This window comes from Coenobita brevimanus, chromosome 93, assembly GCF_032717465.1.
Source record: "Coenobita brevimanus isolate Jiangsu-jjx chromosome 93, ASM3271746v2, whole genome shotgun sequence".
In the NCBI taxonomy this organism is placed as follows: Eukaryota; Metazoa; Arthropoda; class Malacostraca; order Decapoda; family Coenobitidae; genus Coenobita; species Coenobita brevimanus.
The window spans coordinates 31,398,325-31,413,056 of NC_137046.1; the positions used below are offsets into that span (position 1 = coordinate 31,398,325).

Genomic DNA, 14,732 nt, shown 5'->3' on the forward strand with positions numbered 1-14,732 from the left:
CACTTCATCAATTCCTGGGGCCTTTCCCAACCTAATATTCTTCATCGCTTCCACTACTTCCGCCCTACTGATCTCTTCCTCCCTCCTCTCATCTCTTCTTCTCCCAGCCATTCCCCAACCACTTATACTCGCACTGCTCTCACTCTCCACATTCAACAAATCCTCAAAGTGCTCCTTCCATCTCCTCAGTTTCTCTCTCTTCTCCACCAACAATCTATTATTCCTATCTTTCACTTCCCTACTATTTCCCCTTTCACACTGCCTTACTTTCTTTACCTCCTTCCAAAACAATTTCTTACTCTCCCTCCATTTCACACTCAGATTCCTCCCAAACTCCTCATCCACTTTCTTTTTACTCTCCTTCACCAGTCTCTTAATCTCCCTTCTCCTGCTCACATATACCTCTCTCTTCTCTCTCTCATCTTCTCCCCTACCTCTACTCGCTAACCATTCACTATATGCCTTCTTCTTTTGTTCCACAGCTCGTTTCATCTCATCATTCCACCATGCTGTCCCTTGCACACCCTTGCATCTCCTCCTCGCTCCACAAACCGCCTCACACGCTGCGCCTATCTCTTCCGTGAATATCTTACATACGTCTTCCACCCCTTCCATCTGCCCTAGCTCATACCTTCCCAATATTTCTTCCACAATGCTCTTATACTCTGTCATTTTCTCACTATCATGCAATTTCTCCACTCTTCTCACTGGAGTTGCTTCCTCCTGTCTTCCCCTTCGTCTCCTCAACCACTTTCTTTGCAGCTCTACCTTGGCCATCACTAAGTGATGGTCCGAGACTCCATTCCCCCACCCTCTCCACACTCTTGCATCCAACACTTGTCTTCTCATTCGCTCATCCACACACACGTAGTCTATCATTGCCTTTCGTTCAACAAGTTCACCATCCATCCTCCTCATTACTCTCCATGTATACCGGTGGATCATCTTATGCCGAAAGTAGGTGTTGGCTATTGCCAACCCCTTACAAGCACAGATGTCCACCAAAGCACTTCCATTCCCATCTACGTCAGCTGGCACACCCCACTGACCAATCACTCCATCCACTCGTACATTCCCAACTTTGCCATTCATGTCTCCAATCAACAGCACTCTCTCACTCCTCTCAAACTTGTCCATACACGCTTCTACACTCACCCAAAACTCATCTTTCACTCTTGCCACTCGATCCTCTGTCGGGGCATACACACATACAATCGCCCACGCTTGTATACCTACTTTCATCCTCACCCATACAATCCTTGCACCCACTGTTCCATACTCTCTTATATTCTCCTTCCACTTCTTGCTTATCATCAGACATACTCCCTCTCTTGCCCTCTCATTTTCATTGACTCCCGCACATATACCTAAACCATATTCCCATTCTCTCACCCTTTCACCTTACCATTTAGTTTCAGTCAATCCACATATATCCACTTTTGCATCCTCAAGCACCTGAACAATCTCTCTCTCTTTCACTTCATCATTCACTCCTCTCACATTCCACGTTCCCACCCTAAGAATGTCCTTCGTCCGTTCCTTAGTCGTCAACGTATGGTCCGTCCGGGAGTAGTACTGGCAACTGTAATTATGAAGGTAATTTTATAAAATTATTGTGTGTATGAATATTGTATCCACATGCTTTAGCAGATGTGGTAGACTTAATACATACCATTATTTAACTTGGATGAGAATCCCTAATAGGAGTTGTTGTTGTTAATTGGTGTCAGGTGTACCAATAAAAGCATCGAGAGGATTAAGTAGCTGGTTTTGGCACTTATGGTGCATGGTGATACCTTGGGAAATAACCTTGTATAAAGTGCAGAGAAAAATTATATTCACACACAAGATGCAGTATCCACAAGTCACTGGGGGATGCAGTTAATGCAGTATAAGTGAAGCAAACATGGAGGGTGAGGCACAGCCACCATACTATATACGGTATATCAGGGCTTTTGCTAACTGCCGATGGTTGCGAGCCATTTGGCTCCTAAGGTTTCTGATTTACGAGCCAAATAAATTTTTAGTAGCCAAACTGACTACGATCCGAAATATTTTACAAGCAATAAATATATTTATTTACACATTGTGATGATTAGAATCATATAATGAGGTTTTAAACATTCACAATGGCAACAAGGAAAGACTTAATAATTGATCACAACGTGCTCTTTTGTTCATTTAAGTGAGATTTACTTAAATTGGAACTTACTGGGTTTTGAAGTGGATGTATTTTCTCCTCGCCAAAAGGTGACTTGCATGTTCAATTTGTTCGCTGAAGGGAGAAAATACTCGCATTTGGGAGCTGTGGCTCGCCAAACAAGAGCCCTGTATATACATATATTTTCAGCTTAAGTGAATAATAATAGCCTAATTAGTTTAGAATGCATGTTCATGTTTTCATGATTACAGTATGAGCAGAAAGGGAACACTTGCACCCAGCACCATCTTGTAGGTATGCTGACAAAGACCATTGACCATGTTTGCATGTGGAGGTCTTTTCATTTGATGGCAGCTCTCCATTTGTCATGATTTTGAGCCATTTCCCTTTTCATACACATATCTGTTAGTCTTCACACACTGCCTCATTTCAAGTTTTCATCATATACTTCTGAACATTCTTCTCTCTGCATTCTTAACTGACTTTTCAGCCATGCAACCTCACTGTTCCTCCCAATACATCCAAACCTTTATAGCCTACTAGTTTGCTTCACCTCTCTGATGTATTATGGTAGATCTCTCTCAAATGACACTCTTCTCAACTCTTGTAATTTGTTGATGCCCTATTCATCCATCTGAGGATTGTCATTTCAGTTAATTCCAGGCTGAATATACAAAGGTGGATCAAAAAGTTCTAGGCCTCAGGTATAAAGAAAAATGACAGTAAGTCATACCTAACTTTGTTTTTCAACATTGCCACCATGAATCTGTAGACACTTGTTATAATGTACTCGAAGCTTTCAGTACTGTTCAGATGAAAGGTTTTATCTTGCATGTTTAACCATTTTTCTGTGGCTGCCTTGAGCTCACTGTCATCCATGAAGTGAGTTCCACGGAGATGGCCCTTCAAATTTGGAAGTGGGTGAAATCACATGGTGCCAACTTTGGAGAATATGGCAGGTGCAGCATCTCTTCAAATCCAAAATCCCACACAACCACATTGTTAATCTGTTACATGTGCACAGAAGCATTACCATTTAGCAACAAGGGGATCTTTGACAATTTTCCTTTTCATTTGTCACAAACTGTCTGACGCAGACGCGAAAATAGATTCGCATAATACTGACCCATAACGACAGTCTTGTGAGACATGTTGTCGATGTGAATCACTCCTCCTCCAATATGGAAGATGTTGCACATGATCACACCAGCAGTGGTTTGGACCTTCAATTTCTTCGGTGTTAGAGAATGAGCGTGCTTCCGTTTGTTTTGATTGCTGTTTGGACTTGGGATATAGTGATGAATCCATATTTCATCTCCAGTTATAAACTTCTGCCTAAATTTTTCCCAGTCCCTATTCATCAGCACGAGACTCACCTCTGAACATCGAATACAATTTTGCATCACTTCAGGAGTACGCATTCTCAGTTTCCAACGAGCTCACAGTTTGCTCATAGCTAAATGTTCATGAAGGTTGGATTCCATGTAGCCAGAACAAATCTTCTATTTTCTATCTTCTGTCGTCCATCACAATTTTCACCACAGTCACAATGTTTTCTGCACTGATTGATGCTTAAGGCCTGCCAGACCAGGGGTCATCCTCAAGAGATGTCCTGCCACAACAGAACTCCACCTCTTGACTGTGGAATATGAAGGAGGCGGTCCTGGTACACGTTGAGAATGTGAGCATGAATCTCTGCAGGCCTAATATTCTTCAGTGTCAAAAAATTCTGTGACAGCACATTGCTTAACTTTGTCATTTTCATTTTCATTTTCCATGCTGACTCGGGTCTGAAACACAAAATATTTGCAGATAAACACAACAACTAGAAAATTGAAATTTGCAGCTTTTAATACACAAGAATTGGGCTTCAAATAATAAAAGCCTCAAGCCCTAGGATTGCCGCTTCAGAGTTAGGCGAGATCTTTCTGATCACCTTTTATACCTCCTCCTTCACTGGCAAGTCTTAGTGTTGTACAACATAAAAATGCTTCACGTATTTTCCAGAGAGTGCTCTTTTCACGAAAGGAGAGCTGCATCATAATCAGGAGAGACACCTTCCTTAAACTTCAGTCATCCACTTCTTGTTCTAGTAATGGAACTAGCTTTTCCTCCTCCAGCCCTCAACATATCTCCCAAGTAGCAGAACTCCTCCTTACTTTCTGAGAGGGAGTCACCCCAAAGAACACATTCAGTTCTGTTGTTAACAACATACACATCCCTACATACTTCACACTGAAAATTTCTCACATCCTGCAAGTTGCCTCCAGCACCACTACATTTGTTGTGAATATATGCCATTCATAAATTTCTACCCTTCTCAGATGATATATAAATTTTTGTAAACCATCACTTGTACTACATATAACTGCAGTTTTCAGAATCAGCAGTTGGAAAAGTATGTGAAAGCAATGGAGAATCAGCGGATGAAGATGGGAAGTGGGAGTGGCAGCATGAGTGGTGGAGGTGGCTTTGGATCAGCCAGTAGAGAACTGCCGGCTTCTACCACACAAGTTGGCAGAAAGACACAGGCCATCACAGTGGAGATGACCAGGTGAGTAAGGACAACAGTACAGGGTAATTGTACACCTCTGTGAAGTATAAAGTTTTCCAAAATTCTCTCTCTCTCTCTCTGTCTCTGTCTCTGTCTCTCTCTCTCTCTCTCTCTAAGATATTACTAATGGGTATGGGGTTGGTTTAGACTAGAGTAAACCAGTGTTGGTTTCAGGACTTAGCCAACAGCCATTGGTTTCTTAGAGATGCAGCAAGAATTATTGGAATACAGTAGATAACTACAGTTCTCATAGAGTATTGTGAATGCATTTGGTGATAGTGGTAACCATCATCCACTCACTTGATGTTGTGCTGCCCCTTTTTTCCTTCACATTTACAATTCTTTTGCTGTGTTGCCCTCCTGTCTTCCATTTTCTCCCATCATTCCTTTCACTTTTTATTACTCTTCTTTCCTTTCCAAGTGGCTTTATATTGAGTGACAAGTCTAATGATTTCCTGTAAGCCAGGAAATCTGTTACAATGCTGGGTGGTAACCATATGATAAACTCATATGTATTCTTTATATTTCAACAAGTGGGTTGGAGGAGGTTAGTGCCCCTCCTTGTAAAGCAACTAACTCAAACAGCCATGCCTTACAGGATTATGGCATCTGGGTATTGATAGATAGAATAAGTAATATCATATAATGGTGTAAATATTGAAAACGAAATCTTTTATCTTTTCAGGAACACAGAAAAATTTGACTCACTTCTCTGCATGTTGATAGAAGAAGAAAAATCAGCAGATGTGGAGGGAAAAAATGATGAGAAATATAAGAAAAATACATCAGAGGAAAGCAGGGAACCAGCAAATAACATAAAAACACTGGAAGAGGGAGATGATACAACTGTGAAACATAGAGATGGATCTGTATACCAAGCGAAGAAAGGAAACCAGGAGCCATCACTTAAGCCAAGGGAATCTGTGACTGGAGTAAAGAAGGAGAAGGATGTTCTGGTAATTGTAGAGGAATTAAGAACTCTACGAGATCACCAGTCTGATCTTATTACACAGCTCATGACTGAACTCTCTTTTTTGGAAAAGGAAAACTCTCAGTTAAGGTCTCAGGTAGGAAAACTTTTTAGTTTGTCAAAGTTATTTGAGAAAGAGTTGCATTGTTTGTGTTCAAGTCATTGAGATGTGAAGAAGCCTTTGTACTGATGTTGTTTGTAGTTGTGTGCAGGGTGATACTGTATTCATAAGGATTAGTCTTTCCGAGTAGGAAGTAGGATGCAGCAGCAGCCAATCAAGGTGGTACCCCCAAGGGGAATGGGAATGCTGGTGACAGGGAGAGCTGGAGCTCCTGTTTCACTAGCTTTTTAACCATTCCACCTTGCTGACCTTTTCAGTGTGACACTAACATGCAGAGAAGACCAGCATGCCCTCCCAAACACTTTCTCTGAGTATCTCATACACTAACCACATGCACTTTACATATCACACAACGTATCCCACTACGTCACAGGGGTTGATGCCAGCAAGGGCATGCAGCCAGAAATTTTTGCCCCTGGTATGTAGTGGCAGACCTTTTGAGGGGGGGCGTGACGAGATCTCCTCCAGCATAGATCATGGGGCCGGGGTGAGATGGCGTTAGAACTTTTGCTAGAGGATACAGGGCATTGCGGTTCCCAGGCTGCTGCTTCTGCCTAACAGAGAGGGGCCCAAACCTGGGAGTAGCGCCCCAGGAGGCTGCCCTATCAGTGGTTGTAAAACGGCAGGGCAGTTACAGTGCCAAGGCGTGCTTGGAGGGTGTCCCTGTATCTGTCCTGGCAGGGTGTCCCGAAGCCATTACCAGAGCCACTGGTCAAGGCTGCCGGGCTAGGGGTCCCAGATTAATTGCCTGGACGTGGGGCTGTGCAGTGAGCAGGGTCTGTGGCATGTCTCTCCTCTTTTATTATTTTTGTGACAAAGTTAGTGGTAGGTGGTGGTGACCATCATCCACTTACTTGGTGTAGTGCTGCCTACTTCTTCCTTAGCCTTTATCATTCTTTTTCTGTGCCTGCCCTCCTCTCTTCCTATTTTTCCTTTCTTTCCCATCACTTCTTATTGCTTTTCTTTCCTTTACAGGTTGCTTTCTATTGAATGACAAGCCAAATGGTTTCGTGTAAGCCAAGAAGCCATTTACAACCATACATGCTCCCTACTTGTCAGCAAGTGGGTTGGTGGAGGGTTAGTGCCCCTCCCCGTAAAACAAATAACTCAAAGTCAAATGGCCACCCCTTACGGGATTATGGCGTCTGGCAATAGATAGATAGATAGATAGATGACAAAGTTAAAGAATGAAATTCAATGCAAGCCTGAGAACACAAAATCACCCAGGGGGATCAGAATGGCATTGTGGAATATGGGAAGCTTGAGGGGTAGAACGGGGGAAGTGGTTGAGACATTGAGTAAGAGGTGGGTGGATGTGGGATTGTTGCAAGAAGTCTGGTACAGGGGTGGATCAGTCAGAAAGATTGCTGGGAGGGAATGTTTTTACAAGTTGTTTTGGCAGGGTAGGACAGACAGATATGGTGATGTGGATGTGTTGGTTGGGGAGAAATGGGTGGAATATGTCATGAATGTTATGAGAGTAAGTGGTAGGATAATAGTAGTAAAAATTTTGTTCAGTGGGAAAATGGTTGCATTTATATTGATGTATGCTCCACAGGGAGGCTTGGATGAGGTAGAGAAGGATAGATTTTGGAATGACTTAATACATGTAGTAAGTGGTATGGCAGATGATGAGATTGTAGTTGTGGGAGGGGACATAAATATGTAGGTGAAGCAGCTCAAGGATACAAAGGAGTACATAGGGGATATGCATATGGTACGAGAAATGAGGAACTGGAAAGGATACTCGAGTTTGCGGAGGCAATGAACATGATTGTGTGCAACACACATTTTAGGAAAAGAGAGTAGGTTGATTACATACAAGTCAGGGGAAAATAGCAGCCAAATAGACTATTTCCTGCACAGGAGGGCTGATAGGAAGTTAATTAGGGATGTTAAATTTGCAGGGAGTGAGGAGTGTGTGCAGCAACATAAGTTATTGATATGTGACATGGTGCAAAACGAGTGGGTGATAAGAAAGAGGACCTATGCACCTAGGAGGAAAATATGGAAGCTGAAAAAACAAGCATTGAGGAGTGCCTTGTATAGGGACATAAGGAGAGTGGTGGCTGAACAGGGAGACTTTGACAGAAGTTTTAATGAACAGTACAGAGCCCTCAAGAGCAACCTCTTGAGAGTTACTGATTCAATATGTGGATGGACAAGAGGCCCACCAAGACATAAAGTAATGTGGTGGTGGGATGAGGGTGTGGAAGCTGGAGGTAAGGAGAAAAGAAGGCTTTTCCTGGAATGGAAGAAGGGTGCTAACAGAAAGGAATACTTGGCTGCCAAGCATAGGGCATGAAAAGATGTTTCAGGGCAAAGTCTGAGTCACAGAGACTTTGACTTGATAACCTAAATCTTGTGGAAAGAATATGATATTCAGGGTGGCAAATCACATGAAGAGGGAGTATAAGGATATCGTAGGTGAGCACTGTGTGAAGAATAATGAAGAAAGGGTAGTGGTGAACAGTGGGGATATTAAAGGTGCATGGAGAGAGCATTACAGCCGGTTGTTGAATGAGGGGTTTGACTGGGACTGGGAAGGTTTGGAGCCTTCAGATCCATTGTTTGGCCCTTGGGCTTTGATTGACACTGCTATTGTGAGCTGGGCAATAGACAGGATGCAGGTAGGGAAGGCAGCGGGTGTGTCCAGGTTGTCTGCTGAAATGTTGAAAGCCTCAGGAGATACAGGAGTGAGGTTGGTTGGTCACTGACCTGATAAATGCAATTATACATGAGTGTATTGTCCCAGTGGATTGGGTGAAGAGTGTGATTGTAAATGTGTGCAAGGGGAAGGGTGATGCACTGGAAAGAGGACATTATAGATGCATAAAACTTTTAGACCAGATGATGAAGGTAATGGAGAGAGTTCTAGAAGGTATGATGAGAGAAAGAGTGAATATTGATGAAATGTAGTTTGGGTTTATGCCAGGCAGAGGGACCATTGATGCTATATTCATTGTTTGACAGCTCCAGGAAAAATATATAGGAAAGAAAAGAGAACTGTACTTTGTTCTTGTTGATTTGGAGGAGGCCTTTGAGAGAGTCCCTAGAGAGGTGGTGAAGTGGGCAATGAGAAAGTTTGGGATTGAGGAGTGGCTAGTTAGGGTAGTTATGGCCATGTATATGAGTGCTCGCACCCAGGTATGGCTAAACGGAGATTTGAGTGATGAGTTTTCTGTGAATGTTGGTGTGCACCGGGGGAGAGTTTTGAGCATCTTGTTGTTTATCATGGTACTTGAAGCCTTCTCACGTGACATCAGAAATGGCCTCCCATGGGAGACGTTGTATGCTGATGATTCAGTATAGATAGCAAAGAATGGAAGAGAGGTGGAGGAAAGATTTAGGAAATGGAGAGATGGTATGAGACTCAAGGGCTTAAAAATAAATGCAGCTAGAACAAAAGTAATGGTATCTTGGGGTGGTGGTGGAACTGTCAAGGTAGAGGGAGAGTGGCCATGTGCGATTTGCCACAAGGGCGTGGGAAGTAATTCCATCTTCTGTAGTGTCTGTGATGAGTGGGTGCAAAAGAGATGTTGTGGTATTAGAGGTATACTGTGAAATAGTCCTGATTTCATGTGTGCAATGTGTCAGGGAGAGCAGGTGGAGATTATCAGGCGTGAAAGGATTGAGCTTACTGGTAAGTCTCTTGAGTGTGGAAGAGTTTTGTTATTTGGAAAACATCTTTTATGTGCTGGAGGTGGGGCTGGATAGAGTGAGGAGTGGTTGGAAGAAGTTCAGGGACCTGTTCCCCCTCCTGACATTGAGAGGGCTCTCCCTCCATGCTAAGGGATCTTTGTATGCAGCATGTGTTAGGAGTGTAATGCTGGTTGGTAGTGAGATCTGGGCAGTAAAGGAAGAGGATATTTTCAGGCTCAAACGTACAGAAATGACAATGATTAAGTGGATATGCAGTGTGTCCCTGAGTGTGAGGCCTGGGGTTGGGGGGGGGGAGCTAGGTTTACAATGGAAGAGTTTACGGGTAGTATGAGACTAGAGTGTATTGGTGTTGTGATGAGGAGAGGTAGATGTGGAGAGGATGGGGGATATTAAGTGGGTGCAGAAAGTGAGAAGTGTTAATGTTGGGGGTAGGGTTGCGAGAGGTAGACCGTAAAAGACCTGGGATGAGGTAATTTAGCGTGATCTCAGGGTTAAGGGATTGAATAGGGAAGCTGCCAGAGATCGGGCAGAATGGAGATCCGACATTAGGTGACCCAGGCCAATGCATGCAAGCATGTTGGAGCCTCAAAAATGAAACAAAACGAATTTCCCTGAATATGAAAAAAAATTATCAAGGAACTCGTAAAATTTTGAAAGCGTTGATTTGTCAGAATGAAAACATCACACATATCTAGGCCATCTGATAGACTCTGTAAGGCTTCGTTTTAAAAGTAATTTATGTAAGTAACTATACAATCCATCCATCCATCATCCAATCCTACATTGCCCCATGAGGAGCGTAGGAGCCCAGGGCTAGGCAGTTGGTCTCGACATTTAAGAGGAGAGTGACCAGCCTCACTCATCCCTGAGTGGCATTACATGAACAATCAACCCCAACCACCCCTTGGATATAAACCTTCACTGGCTCAATCAGACTGGAGCGCAATAATTACCCACTAAACCACCAGGCGCCAAAATTTGGTTATGTGGTTACCACCCAGCGTAGTAAACGGTTTCCTGGTGTACAAGAAACCATTCGGCTTGTCATTCAGTGTAGAGTCACCCACAGGCAGAAAGGATTGAAAAGAATGAAGGAAAGAAAGACAGAAGAGGGAGTGTAAAAGTCACCCGTAGGCAGAAGGACAAGGGAAGAATGAAGGAAAGAAAGACAGAAGAGGATGGAAGGAAAGAAGGATGGAAGAAAGGGCAGACACCTGAGAGCAGCACTACATCGAGTGAGTGGATGGTGAGCGGCCCCACCTACCATATACCGGGTATTTCATTTGTCTGATCTTATCATCAAAAGGTTGCTGTAACCCTGATAATAAAAAAAAATTAGTAACACATTGTTACTAACAAATGCACTTGGACAACCAATCAGCTTCCAGCTATCAAAGGCTTAAGGCTCTTCTCTTCTCAGATGAGATCATATAAGCTATAGAGGACCTGAACATGGGTTTACAAATCAATACAGTGGAAAAGCATTTTTTTTTTTTCCTATTTATTTATTTAATTATTATTATTATTATAGTTATTGTTATTATTTTTTTTAATAAATTCAAAGAGGAAAGAACCAAAGGCTAGAATCCCACACATTGTTCCCTCCAAGAAAAAATAAAAATGAGACAATAGAGAGCCAGATTCAAGATCCGTTCATTTTCAGATGCCTGGGCACACTGCGTTTGAAAGGCTGGAGGTCATAGGCAATAGGACTCATTGTGTTTGAAAGACTGGAAGACATCGGCAGTAGGAAATGCAGACAGAGGAAGACAGTTTCAGACTTGACCTGTTGCATGCATGAAGGACTAGGAGTAACAGTTAACTCTTGTATTAGAAAATTGGATCCACTCACTCAGTGTAGTGAGGCTCTCGGGTGTCTGCCCATTCCTTTCCTCCATCCTTCTTTCCTTCCATCCTTTTCTGTCTTTCTTTCCTTCATTCTATCCTCATCCTTCTGCCTGCGGGTGACTTTACACTCCCTCTTCTGTGTTTCCTTCCTTCATTCTTTCCTCTTCTTCCTGTGGGTGACTCTACACTGAGTGGCAGGCCAAATGGTTTCCTGTACACCAGGAAACCATTTACAGTAAAACCCCTATTTAACGGCATTCATTCTAATGGCAACTCCAAACTAACGGCACAAATCTTCCGAGGAATATTTATGAAAAAAAAAAAAATCCAAAAAATGGGTAAAAATTAGAAAGAAATTCAAATGTTGCGGGCGCTGCGTGCATCACGATCGTCTGTTTGCAGTTTCCTGCCAGCTTGGGATGTTTATGCTTACCCAGTCTTCCTCCTGCCTGGCCTGACCCCAAAGTGAAAAAAATTAGCATGTAAGGTTAGATTTAAGAACTAGTGTTAACGACTTCATAACTTAGTGAAATTATTTACGTAGTGCCATCTATTCAACTCCAACCTGCCAACTAACTTACCTGGATTATTGTACAATACTTACCCTGATTACTTTACTGTACCTAACCTAACCTAACCTAACCTGGGTTCCAGTTTGAAAACAAGGAAATGAAATCCACTCTTTAGTATGTTAAGTTTCTTCCATAATGCCGGAAACAATCGTAGGTATGGCTTGAAGAGCCTGATGATAATAAAGGAAGATATCTTTCAGTGAAGGAAGGTAATTTACCACCTTCAAAATAGAAAAATACAGAAAACAAACTAGATGAATACGAATTGAAGTCTTTAGACTGTATGCTTAGATGAAAATTTATGGGTTTCACAATTTTAGGGGACGAAATGGAACAAAAATGTTTGTTAATCAGAAAAAATTACTGTTAGTCAGCATTTAGTTTCACTTTCTTCATTCGATATCTCTGTTCCCAACACATTTTGGACCTACTGAGCAGCATACAGTTATTTCTGCTCCTTAAAGTGTGTACATTTACTGCTCATTCTTTTGTTCTTTCTTGTGTATATGTGAAAGAGAGCATACTGATACAAACAATAATGTATTCCATTAACCCCTTCATAGCTGCCTTCCTTGAACAACACTTTACTGTTTCGTTGTCAGTGACGTTGAGTTAGGGTGAGCTATATAAAACTGCGAACAATTATGGGAAGGGAACGAAGGTCACTAGTGTGTTTACACGACCCTACTCTACCATCCCAAGCAGTGAGGCATTCACTTCACTCCAGATGTTTTCGCCGATGTTTACATGCTTATGTTACATGCACCCTAATTTTGAGTAAGTTTCTTTCAACAAGAGAAGATAATTTACCACCCTCAAAATAAGCAGAAAAAAAATAGTCAGACAAACTAGAGGAATATGAACTGAATTGGTAAGATCTTTAACCTGTATGCTTACATGAAAAGTTATGGGTTTCACAATTTTAGGAGACAATATGGAACAAAAATGTTTGCTAATCAGAAGAAAAATTACTCTTTCGTCCCACATGTTCTCGTAGGTTAGAATTCAGTTCCACATTCTTCGTTCAGTATCGCTCTTTCCAATATATATCGGACCAACTGAGCACAGTTATTTCTGCTCCTTAAAGTTAATGTACACCCCAGGACAGAAATTCGTGATACAGGGTAATCTGCCACTAGAGGTCAGGTTAATCGCACACGTCTACCCCCACTAACTCCCCCTCCTTACCCCCACCGAAACACTGATTCGTTAGGCTGATGGATCGGAGATATGAAGCTTCGCTCACTCTCTCGTCTTGCCGCATGTAATGTTACTTTCAATTATCTTATTATTAGGTGTATTATCAAGTGCATAGATCCATCTTCACTTCCATGAGAAGTGATTATATCGGAGTTTTAGCAGATTACAGTACAATCACCCTAGTTTGTAGGGTTTGGCTTCCAAATATTTATCCAATGTTTTCTAAGCGATAGACTAAAATCCAAGTAACAGTTAAAAGTTATTTGGCCACATAAGTCCCTCTCCTGCCTTGTCATCAGGACAGCCACATATGCATCCACCTACTTATCCACCTACCCACTCTACCCATCCAACACAACCCACCGACCTCACCTCTGCCACCCACCCAGCCCACTGATCCCTGCTATCCACCCTGCTAACCCACAAATGCCTTACACGAAGCTAACCTAACAGTGCCAGTCAGCACATTCACTCGTTCACTTCTCCACCTTGAACCCATCCAGCCACCCAGCCCAACTACCCACTTAGATCGTCCCGACCACGCAGTCGTCTCAGCCACCCTGCGACCAACGATGCTCAGTCGCCCTGGTGACTCACTGTCCACACATCCAAACAACCTATCTTGCCCACTGACCCTTACCACCCACCCTCTCCACTCACGAATTCCGCCCACCCTGCTCACCCAACAATGCCATCCATCTCATTCATCCACACAACCCTCCTACCTCTCCCTGAACACTCCCCACCCACCTCACCCTGCCCATCCACCCATCCTGTCCACCCACTCATCCCACCGACCCACCCGCCCATCCACATGCCCAACCACCCTTCTTACCCAACCCCATTCACCCATTTGAATCCAACTTATCCATCAAACTCATCTTATCCAAACCTAACTCACCAACCCCTCCCCGACCACCCACATATCCAGCCACCTACCCACCCAGCCCACCAAACGCATCCACTCGCTAACCCATTTACCCCTACAACCCACCCAGCCCACCAAACGCATCCACTCGCTAACCCATTTACCCCTACAACCCACCCAAAACCACTCCACACACCACACCCAACAACTGTCCCCTCCCCCCTCTTCACCATTGCCACTGTCCACCCTCCCTGGTGATGCACCGAACTACCACACCCACCAACTCAACCTCATCAACTCCACCAACTCAACCAACTGACTCTCTCACACACACACACACACACACACACACACACACACACAGTAAGGGCGCATCCACACGTGTGCTTGAGCAAGTGCTGGCAACGTGTAAGCAACACAGTAACAAACACGCTGCAAACATGTTGGGAACAGCAGCGTCCAGATCATGATGGCAACATCATGATGAAGTCTCAGCTGCCTGGTATGGATACACTTATCCCATCGCGTCTCCTGCAAGTGTTCGAAGCTGCACTGAAACATGTTTGCATATGTCTGTCCAAATACTGCTGCAAACATGTTCCCGAACATGTTGCCTGCCGTGTTGCCAATATATGTTCGAGAGCACGTGTGGACTCGCCCTAAGACAAACAAAACATGCATAAATACACACACACACACACACACACACACACACACACACACACACACAGGGAGAGAGTAGTTCACAGCAACTTCACCCGCTAATCATCCTCAG

General features: G+C 43.3%; 1 protein-coding gene across 1 annotated transcript in view; it reads left to right on the plus strand.

Moving 5' to 3' along the window:
* Positions 1 to 14,732, plus strand: part of LOC145412396 (uncharacterized) — a 56,988-nt gene that overhangs the window by 17,053 nt on the left and 25,203 nt on the right. Inside the window, exons 3-4 of the mRNA XM_080282283.1 lie at positions 4,536 to 4,715; positions 5,401 to 5,782. Of these exons, the coding sequence (XP_080138409.1) occupies positions 4,536 to 4,715; positions 5,401 to 5,782 (562 nt within the window). The remainder of the gene's footprint in view (positions 1 to 4,535; positions 4,716 to 5,400; positions 5,783 to 14,732) is intronic.